Consider the following 11,208-nt stretch of genomic DNA (forward strand, 5'->3'; position numbering starts at 1 on the left):
TATCCCATTGCCCGGTCTCTCCCGGGCAATCAAAAGTCAACACAAATAATATGAGGCATTTAGTTTAGGAATAATCTTCTTAGCACTCACCGATTTCAAAGATGAAGCTCGAAATTCAAAATAAAATAAATTTTATTTTTTGCAAAAAAAAGTGAAATAACATCTCACATATTACAAAAACATCAGAACGCCTGGCTGGTTTCATACATGTGCCTTAAGGAAGGCTGGCGCTGCAGCATATCCCAGGTGAGCAGGAGCGGCAGGAGCGGCGTAGGCAAAGTGCGCTGGGACGCCAGGGGCGGCGTAGGCATAGTGTGCCGCCAGCGCGGGTGCGGCGTAGGCCGCAGGGGCGGCGTAGGCCACGGGGGTGGCGACTGGACCCGCGTAGGCCAGGGGGCCGGGCGCGGCGGCGATGGGACCCGCGTAGAGGGCAGGGGCCTTCACGACGGGCGCGGCCAGGGCCACGGGGGCGGCGGGGGCGGCGTAGGCCAGTGGGGCGGCGCCCAGCAGCCCAGGGGCGGCTTTGGGGGCGGCGGAGGCGACGGCCAGGGCGGCGGCGAACAGGCACTGCAACAGAACATAGAGCAATTTATCAGTCTCTGCCACAATAATTCACCGACTGCGGCACATAACATAAGACTGACTGAAGTTCGGTGGCACCATTCCGAATTTATCATGTACCGTGCTATATAATTAAAAAGTGTTTGGGGCGTAACGGAATGCACTGGGTTATTCAAATCCTTGTAGAAACTCATTTCTAAGAAACTGCAAAACTATATTTAACAGCTCAAATATAACTTCACAACACTATAGCATGTCAACAATGAACTACAGTTTCCTGCCTGTCAGCCAGGTGAGTGTGACAAGCTTCTAATTCGTGACATCCTGAAAACCAAGCATCAAGGCAGTCTGGTAGACACTGTATTTGACTCATTACCCAGCGCTTATTAATGAAGATATGACCATGTGGGGTGTTGAACGGGATTTGTGACTAGATTCTGAATGTCCTGGTAGGAAACAAAGTATATTATCTTGAGTGGAGAGTCACTGAAAGATGTAGAACTAACGGCAGTTATGCCCCAGGGATGTGTATTGAGATTCTTGCAATTTATCCTCTGTATTAATCAGGTAACTGACATTACTTCCAGTAACCTAAGAGTAGTGAGCGAAGACGTTTTGTAGCTGATGTACCTATCTACAATGAAATACTGTCTGTAAAAATCTGCACCGATTCAGATCTTGACGACATTTTAAGTGATTCAGACACTTTTGAACTGTGTTAAACGTTCAGAAATGTAAAATTTAAAATTTTGCACTTCGCAAAACGGAAAACACAAGGTATTGTAAGACTACAATATCAATGAATCACAGTCGGCCTATTAATACAAATACTTAGGGTAAGTCGTAGGTAAAGCAAATAGCAGAGTTCAGACCATTGTTAGACATATGGGACAATGCAATGAGTGTATAATGAAGACTACTTACAAAACCTAGAATGCTGCTAAGTAATTGGGATCGATACCAAGCAGAACTGAAAGGGGAAACTGAACGAATACAAATAAAGATGTAACTTCTTTTTCTTTGTTACTAGGTGCAGGTAGGCGGACTTGGTATACGCTCTCTGACCCCCCCCCCTCCCCCCCCCCCCGTGTGCCTGCTCGGAGACTGCTGAAGGAGCGACCATGTGTCCACTCACGGGGTGAATAGGTGAGACCAGGCACCCAGTCTCCTCCGCGTCGAGTTACGCGATCGTCTTACCACCCGCCACTCACCCTGCTGTGAGGGTGGATTCAATGCGTCAGGTGCACTAGGAGGTGTGGACAAAATAAGCGTCCGGTGCGACGCGCAAGATTCTTCCCCACCGCTACACCCCGAGGCAGGAGCCAGAAGGTGACTGACCATAGCCAAAAGAGCCAAAAGCACATTCAGCTGTTCGCGAAATGCAGCCAATTCCTCCTGCGTCGGCACACAGCATGCACACACCCTAGTCATCCTACTAACTTAAGAAGTGAACTATAAAAGCAGTCAATTCCAGATATATAAATTGTTACCCTACTGATGCGTCACCAATGGATGCTGATGCGTTAACGAGCTACGTAGCTGGCTGTCCCGTGGGCAACTATTGCGTTACAGATAGAATGAATTTACACGTACAAAAACGTGAGATTAACCTTTTAAACCGAGAAACACGCACGAAATTTAATAAATATACTACAGGAAAACACAGAAAAAGATAAACACTTAACTTGCCGCTCTATTGTAGTACTCCTGTAACTAACCCTGTAAGTCCTATTTCGTATCGACGCAATTACTTGAGCAATATTCTAGGTTTTGTAAGAAGTCTCTGTATATAAAAGCCACCCCAATCCAGTAAGGATAGAAACTTGTAATCTGGAGAGTGTTAATATCATACTGTAGACATCGTTTAAAACTGGATTTGGAAGAAGGGATGAAAGGTTCTTAAAATTGTGTCGCTTACAAGGCCATTAGGAACATGAAATTTGGAGACGATGTTGATATTATACTGTAGGCATCGTTGAAGAAGGGATTTTCCGAAATTTGACCCCTAAGGGGGTGAAATAGGGGACAAAGGGGTGTTTTGAAAAATGTCCCTATGAAGTCAATTATGAAACTTGAACTACGAAAATTAGTAGCTGGTTTCTCGATCATAAATAAAAAATGCGTGTTTCAGCTTCTTGGAAACTCCATCCCTAAGGGGGTGAAATTGAAGATGAAATGCTTTAGGAAAATATTTTATTATAAAAGAATTTTCAAAGCTAAATTTAAGAAAATTTGTTTTTAGCTTCCTGGTTACAAATAAAACATATGTGTTTCAGTGTTTTTCGAAACTCAATGTCTAAGGGGGTGAAACAGGGCCTGACTGATTCACTGACTCGTCATAGCCTATGCCAAACCGCAGAGGAGAGAAAATTGAAATTTGTTGTTTATCTTATACTTCAGGCAACGTTATGAAGGAATTTTTTGTAGTTCCACGCCTAAGGGTTTGAAGTAGGGGATGAAAGTTTTCTTGAAATTATCTCATTGTTAAGGCAGTTAGAAACTTGCAGAGGGTGTTGATCTTATATTGCAGCATCGTTGCTATGAAGACAATTTTGCAGCTTGAAATACGAAAATTAATATTTTGTTTTACTCTGCTTGACAATGTGCTGCTTTACACACGATCAATGGGCGTAACAACATAAAAATTCGATTACATAAAAAGAAGAAACAAAGTTGTGCAATCAACGCGAGCGAAGCGGCAGATGCTGTGCTTTACCTGCTGCTAAGTGTTTGTATGAGTCGGCTGATTCTGATTCGTTGATATTGATATGGTCTTTGAACCACTTTTCTTCTACATCTGTTAGTGACTATCCATCAAAGATAACATACTGTGCTTCGTACAGAGTAATTCAATCACAAACTTCGTTTGATACCCCGCATGGTCGTACTTTCGTTGCACAAGAGTGGCTTTCAGAATATCACGGATGAAACTCGAGAGTTGGGTTTCGCATGACCGATGTTTCCTGAATCCGTGCTGGATGGCATTATATTTGAGATACCTCACTATGCTTGAGTTCGTAATACGCTCTTAGATTCTACAACAGATCGACGTCAGGGACAGTGTATGTCAGATGAGTTGTACAAAGCTCAAAAGGTTACCGTGCGCCAGTAAATAAACGATTCGCCTGTCAGTGAATCTCATATTCGTAGCTGCACTTGCAAACAACTAACCACGTGTAAGGACGTTGTTCTTCGCAGTACATTAACTGACGCGTGTTGCTACTGTGGCATAGGTCCCTCAGAGACAATAGGCCAATACCTCTATGTGCGGCTGAGGGCCAACAGCGGTCTCGTACTGGACGTGTACGCCAGAGATCGCCAGCAAGTTTAATTGACACTTCTAACGGAACTGGCTACGAAGGACATGGTAGGTTACGAACGACGGTGCACTGCTTTAAGACATTACCGAGCCGTACATCAGCCACCGTTGGCGCACTGGTCTCATGTTCTGGTAATACTAAGGCATGGACGCATTCAGAGTCCAACTACTCAAGGCCGAGCAGCATGGTAACCTGCTCATACAATTCATGGTGGAACGACTTTACTGTGCTTGTGGGGCGGCATTTTATAGACAACAACGCCAACGCAAACCCACGACCTGCCAAATTTGCATTCTCGCGACGTGGGCGCTTCTGCAGTGCGTTGCGCACAGTATTTCTAAACAGTGGAATTGAAAGCTTGTGCCGCCACGCTGATATCAGGCAGGCTTATAGCTTCGAAATTATTTTCGTCTGCAACACATGAAAAGGAAAAGAAATCCTGTAATCTCACACTTCATACATCGCAAAGCTATCGCTTTGTACGGCAGCAATATCGGCCAAAGAAAGCATATTCACGCACATCATCGTACACTTATTCGCATATCATATGATTCTACGAGAAAAATTGTAGTAATAGCCAACCTGAACTTTACAAAATATTAAAGTAAAGCAAGGACGGCCAACTTGCTTTTAGCGTACATAAATGTAAACTTTTGCTCTTCATGAATCTAGATAATCTAATAAACGTTGGCTACATGTTACAAACGTCTTCGAATCAGTTATTTCGTCGAAATGCAGAGCATCGAACATCTCTGACAGATGCTGATTACGAAACATGCGTCCTGTACTCAAATACTGAGTAACTGTCTGGGATTCTTCCCGATTAACCAGTAATAGTGGAGGGTAAAAGCTCACCAGTCGGCCTAAAGGCCACAGATTATGTAGTATACTGTTGGAAAAGTGTAGTTAATAGCTCCAGGATATCTACATGGAAAACACAACAAGCACTTTTTAGGCTAAGACTACAAACAATGTTCGCCACTAGTAGAATTTTCCTATCTTACTTTCTCTCACAACGTGTCTCTTGGCAGTATCATGCTTCAGTTCATCCACAAACCTGTACCTCAGTGGAGTACCTATTGGATGATATTGAATGCTGCTATCTACTTTAGGGGCGTAGGGTTACCGATTATGAAACAACTTCCTGTTAAAATAGTTTCATAGGATGACGTGTGAGTTGAGCTATTTAGCAAATCCTAAGACGCTATAAGTTCGATTCCCAGCCATCTGCAGGAAACGGAAGTTTCCCATATGAACACGAAACTGTAAGACAAAACCATGTGTCCCAACGGAAATTTTTATTGAAGGAAAACTACTGATATATTAATGAAGTGGTCATCTCTACACTAAATGAGAATTTAATGGTCACTATAATGCAAACATTTAATAAGTGGACAAACGATCGTAATTATGGAATCTAGATTTGACACAGATGGGTGGACACATGAAACATAATCATGAATCTACAGTGTGTTATGAAACGATACCGACAAACCTCGAGAGGTTGTAGGAGGTGTCTTGAGAAACAAATAGAGGATAGGAACACATGTCCGGTAACGTCAGACAATAACTCAACAAAGCGTCGACATTATAAACACCAGCGCCTCCCACTAGATAACCCCCACAGTAGAAAACGTGATTTTGTACGCTGACGGACCGTAGGCGGCACGCCTCGCAATCTTTTTTGTTGTTCAGTGATCGCGACTGACTGCCACGAGCGCCAATGGAGAAGACGGGAGTTAGATGCTGTGTAAAAGGCTGTGTCTTCTATGAATGTGATGCCCCGGAGCCTCGGTGAATGACAGTTTCGGACACAGGTCTCCATTCGCAGTTTATTTTTCTCCTGGAACCCCTACAGTCTCCAATGCTTTTCGTTATACAGGAAAAAATATAAACTACAGATGGAAACCCGAGTGCAAAACCGTCACACATCAAGACAACACAGCATCGTTTACGTAGGAGAAAAAGCCATTTTACAGAGCAATTACCTCCATCTTCAGCGCTTGCGACTGTGGCAATCAGTCACGATTACTGTATGACAAACAACAATGCGAGATGTTCCGTTTACGGTCCATCAGCGCACAAAGTTACGTTTGTTGCTGAAAGGGTAGCCTAACGGCCGGCGCCGGCGTCTATGACATCGGCGCTGTGTAGCGTCGTTGGACGATTTTTCCCAACAAGAGTTCCTGTCCTCAGTATATTACTCAAGGCACCCTCTACAACCCCTCGAAGTCCCCCGGTATCGTTTTGTAACAGTCTGTATATCACGGATACCAGCCAATGACTACGGGAATGGTTAGTGGCTTAAGAAATAACTCGGAAAAGTAACTACAAACACCAGTAGAATCGCCAAAGTGCATAATGGAAGCAACTTCTTGCTGCGAAGCGACGGAAGAGAGCGGACTTCCTGCCGGGAGACATGCTTTCTGCCCAGGCATCTTACAGGAGGACGTCTCCATATTAGAACCGAGTACAGAGGGAGAGATGGACTAACAGTAAGAATTTGCAGCCGTTACTTGGGCCGCATAGGAGTGCTAAGAATGAGCCGGCGATGCAGTCATCGAATCGAGGGGGTTGCGAGCCGAGTTAACTTTCATTAGGGTCTAACTGCAGAGTTTTAACGTTCGCAGCCAGCTAGTTGCTTCCATCATGCACTTCTAATGATCTTCACACTTATTTTTCCGGATTCTTTCTTTAAATTACTAAACATTCCCGGAATCACTACCCGTATTCGTATAGTTTCATGACTATGCTTTCATACGTCTACCGACCATCCCAAGCCTAGATTTTATAATTACAATACTAAACGTTCGCACACTTATCTAAGTGGATAATTAATTTTTTCTTTTATTTATGGTAATAAACAGATCGTTATGATGACCGCTAGTTTCTTTTGTAGTTTAGATGAGCCTCTTCATTACATACCCACGTGTGGTACCTGTACTTTCGTGCTCGATTGGGCTAGCCCTAGTAGCTTTCCTTCAATAAGACGTTTCCGTTGCGTGACAGCTTCCTTTTAAATTTTAGTGATCTCATGGGGAGTTTCCCTTCCCTGCAAGTCACGAGGAATCGGACTTAAAACGTCTTATGCGTATACTAAACAGCTCAACCGACACCTCACAATAGTATGCACTATCTTCGAATATAGTTTTCTGCAGACTGTTTGTAACCATCCGAAACACATGAGGATTTCTCCAAAAAAATAACTTTACTTTGCATTACAGCGGTTCAGCTACAACTACGAATTTTATGCATTTAAATAGCAATAGTTCTTACGCTGAATCACCTAGATCTAAAAATATTAGTTACGTGTAGCCCTACATTTTTACGTACTGTCTGTCTTCAGTACATTGCAACGTTGTTCAGTAGTGTTAACTGAAAATGTTGTATGTCTTTTCGCTGTTAGAATTGCCATTATTCTTAAAGTAGATTCTCTCCAATCGGCACAAATTTGACATCCAGTCTGCACTACTTTAGGAAAGCATGAATTACTTGAAATGTGGCTCCCGTGACTCAAAATGTGTAACTGCATGAAAAACGACATTACCCTAAGGTAAATGACTGTTTTCTTTTCTATATGTAGATACATCTCTGCTCCCTCATCCGCAACTCCACTCCCGCACGTATTTTTAGAGAGTTTAATTAGAATAAGACTAGGACACAGGCACCTATACAAAATATGAGAAGTTAAAGGAAATTATCACTTGCCGGAAGTTGACTGTTACAATATTGGAAATGTAGACTCCAGTGGAGGAAATTACACGAGGTGTACCCATATTTGTTTGATTATCATCTCGAAAAGAAAACTTACATTGTTAATATTTATTTATTTGCAAATACCTATCTGTAGTCCTGGTACACCATTAAATCCGCGCCGCAGGCCTTAACACGACGCCAGGCAAAACAAATAGTCGCAGCTTACCCATACCGTGGAGTAGCGAGCGCTAATTCGGATTCCTCGCAACGGAAGCGTTGCAGCTTCATTTGACTAATCCAGACGGCTAATCAAGTCACGTGAATTGGTCGGACACGGCTGAATAATTTTCACTGCTGTTGAAAAATAACTAGCGCACGATACTCTTCTTCATTCACCGTTTTGGCCCCACTAGCGACGTGCTACTACACTCCTGGAAATGGAAAAAAGAACACATTGACACCGGTGTGTCAGACCCACCATACTTGCTCCGGACACTGCGAGAGGGCTGTACAAGCAATGATCACACGCACGGCACAGCGGACACACCAGGAACCGCGGTGTTGGCCGTCGAATGGCGCTAGCTGCGCAGCATTTGTGCACCGCCGCCGTCAGTGTCAGCCAGTTTGCCGTGGCATACGGAGCTCCATCGCAGTCTTTAACACTGGTAGCATGCCGCGACAGCGTGGACGTGAACCGTATGTGCAGTTGACGGACTTTGAGCGAGGGCGTATAGTGGGCATGCGGGAGGCCGGGTGGACGTACCGCCGAATTGCTCAACACGTGGGGCGTGAGGTCTCCACAGTACATCGATGTTGTCGCCAGTGGTCGGCGGAAGGTGCACGTGCCCGTCGACCTGGGACCGGACCGCAGCGACGCACGGATGCACGCCAAGACCGTAGGATCCTACGCAGTGCCGTAGGGGACCGCACCGCCACTTCCCAGCAAATTAGGGACACTGTTGCTCCTGGGGTATCGGCGAGGACCATTCGCAACCGTCTCCATGAAGCTGGGCTACGGTCCCGCACACCGTTAGGCCGTCTTCCGCTCACGCCCCAACATCGTGCAGCCCGCCTCCAGTGGTGTCGCGACAGGCGTGAATGGAGGGACGAATGGAGACGTGTCGTCTTCAGCGATGAGAGTCGCTTCTGCCTTGGTGCCAATGATGGTCGTATGCGTGTTTGGCGCCGTGCAGGTGAGCGCCACAATCAGGACTGCATACGACCGAGGCACACATGGCCAACACCCGGCATCATGGTGTGGGGAGCGATCTCCTACACTGGCCGTACACCACTGGTGATCGTCGAGGGGACACTGAATAGTGCACGGTACATCCAAACCGTCATCGAACCCATCGTTCTACCATTCCTAGACCGGCAAGGGAACTTGCTGTTCCAACAGGACAATGCACGTCCGCATGTATCCCGTGCCACCCAACGTGCTCTAGAAGGTGTAAGTCAACTACCCTGGCCAGCAAGATCTCCGGATCTGTCCCCCATTGAGCATGTTTGGGACTGGATGAAGCGTCGTCTCACGCGGTCTGCACGTCCGGCACGAACGCTGGTCCAACTGAGGCGCCAGGTGGAAATGGCATGGCAAGCCGTTCCACAGGACTACATCCAGCATCTCTACGATCGTCTCCATGGGAGAATAGCAGCCTGCATTGCTGCGAAAGGTGGATATACACTGTACTAGTGCCGACATTGTGCATGCTCTGTTGCCTGTGTCTATGTGCCTGTGGTTCTGTCAGTGTGATCATGTGATGTATCTGACCCCAGGAATGTGTCAATAAAGTTTCCCCTTCCTGGGACAATGAATTCACGGTGTTCTTATTTCAATTTCCAGGAGTGTATACTATGGCGCGGGTATTTCCCTGTGTACCAGGTCCGCAGAGATTTATCTACATATAGAAAAGAAAACATTTATCTTCATTTTTTTCTAGGCAATGATTATAGCTATACGACTTGAATGGTGCATATTTAACACGCAGTTAAAAATAAGAGCGACAGTACTTCTACGTCCTTATTGCGATGCTGTAAATGTCCAATTATAACACCAGAATATTACTTGTACTTATGTAAAACTGAATTATGTGATCAGAATTATTCCTAACTGCTAAAAATACAGGGTGTACGAAAAGTCTTTCCCTGATTACATAAATTGATAACTCAGGCTAGAAGTAAGATACAAATGTGAAACTGGTGTCTAATTGTTTACAAACTATCAAAGTTTTTTTCACACATCAGTAAACATCCACATGAGCACACTTGGTAGCGCGTAGCACACCTAGGCGATATTCAATTTCCGTCCACACATTAGCCAACATCACTGGAGGGATCGATTCAACGACTGTGGTTATCCGTTGCCGCAGGGTTTCAAGATCTGGTACACGTGTTCGGTAGACCTCGTCCTTGATATAACCCCGTAAAAATAAGTCTAATGGGGTTATGTCAGGAGAGCGTCGAGGCCAAACCGTTGGCCCATCGCAACCAATCCATCGCCCAGGAAAGGACATATCGAGATAGGCACGGACGTCCAAACCCCAATGAGGCGGTGCACCGTCTTGCTGAAACAAGACATCGGAGTGATACTGAAGCAGCTGAGGAACAACATACAGTTCCAACATGTCGAGATACAATGCAGATGTGATGGTAGCCTCAGCGAAGAAGAATGGCCCGATAATTCGATCGTGCAATAGCGCGCACCAAACATTCACCTTTGGACTGCCTCTAGTGCACTCCATGACCTCGCCAGGGGGTTGTGAACCCCAAATGCGCACATTATGGCGATTCACAAGTCCACTGACGAAAAAGGTCGCTTCGTCGGAAAAATCAATTCGTCTGAGATAACCATCATCGTCCTCAATACGTGATAGCATTTCGACCGCAAAGTCATATCGATGTGTACTGTCATTGGACAACAAGACCTGAACGATTTGCACTTTGTATGCACGAAACAATAAACTTTGATAGTTTGTAAACAATTAGACACCAGTTTCATATTTGTATCTTACTTCTATCCTGAGTTATGACTTTATGTAATCAGGGAAAGAATTTTCAGACACCCTGTACTTTCTGTGATCTATGTAAACTAGGCTTGCAATTCTGTGGATAAATTTTTCTGTGGATAAATTTTAAATTTCGATGGTTAATTAAGTTTGAAGCAGTTTCGTCTGTGTCAGATTACACGCAGAAAAAAACTTTTTTTTTAGATACTCGTGTAATGAACACCGTTCCACGTGACGCTAGAGAGCCTCTCCGCGTGTTCGTTCCACGGCAGGTAGTGTGCCGATGGGAAGCGAGGTACTCACCAGCTTGAACATGTTGGATGCGTGGGAGTGTGTGTGTGGCCTGTGTTGGTCGCGCTGAGTGCTGCCCCGACGAGGCGCGGCGAGCTTTTATAGCGCTGTCGCACGCTGACAGCTCTTCCTGATCGGCCGAATCCACGGAGAAAGCCCTAAGCGGCCATCTGCATGCGCGGGGCGCCGCGAGTGCGAACGTGCAGCTATTCGCGGTGGACCGCGAGCCCATCTCGCCAGAGAGGACGCCCCTGGCACGTGTCACTGCGCTGTCGCGGCGGCGAAAGACGGCCCGCACGCCGACTAAATGCTCGCTACAGAACGGATATTAAAAG

The 11,208-nt window shown here is 45.5% G+C and overlaps 1 protein-coding gene across 1 annotated transcript; it reads right to left on the minus strand.

The window, feature by feature from the left end:
* Positions 1-201: 201 nt before the first annotated feature.
* On the minus strand, positions 202-10,897 carry LOC126252397 (cuticle protein 16.5-like). The gene is made up of 2 exons (XM_049953288.1): positions 10,886-10,897; positions 202-567 (listed from the first exon to the last, which is right to left on the minus strand). The coding sequence occupies exons 1-2, from the start codon at positions 10,895-10,897 to the stop codon at positions 202-204; spliced, it is 378 nt and encodes a 125-aa protein (XP_049809245.1).
* Between the last annotated feature and the right edge of the window lie 311 nt (positions 10,898-11,208).

Source organism: Schistocerca nitens, chromosome 4 (genome assembly GCF_023898315.1).
Source record: "Schistocerca nitens isolate TAMUIC-IGC-003100 chromosome 4, iqSchNite1.1, whole genome shotgun sequence".
NCBI classification, from domain to species: Eukaryota; Metazoa; Arthropoda; class Insecta; order Orthoptera; family Acrididae; genus Schistocerca; species Schistocerca nitens.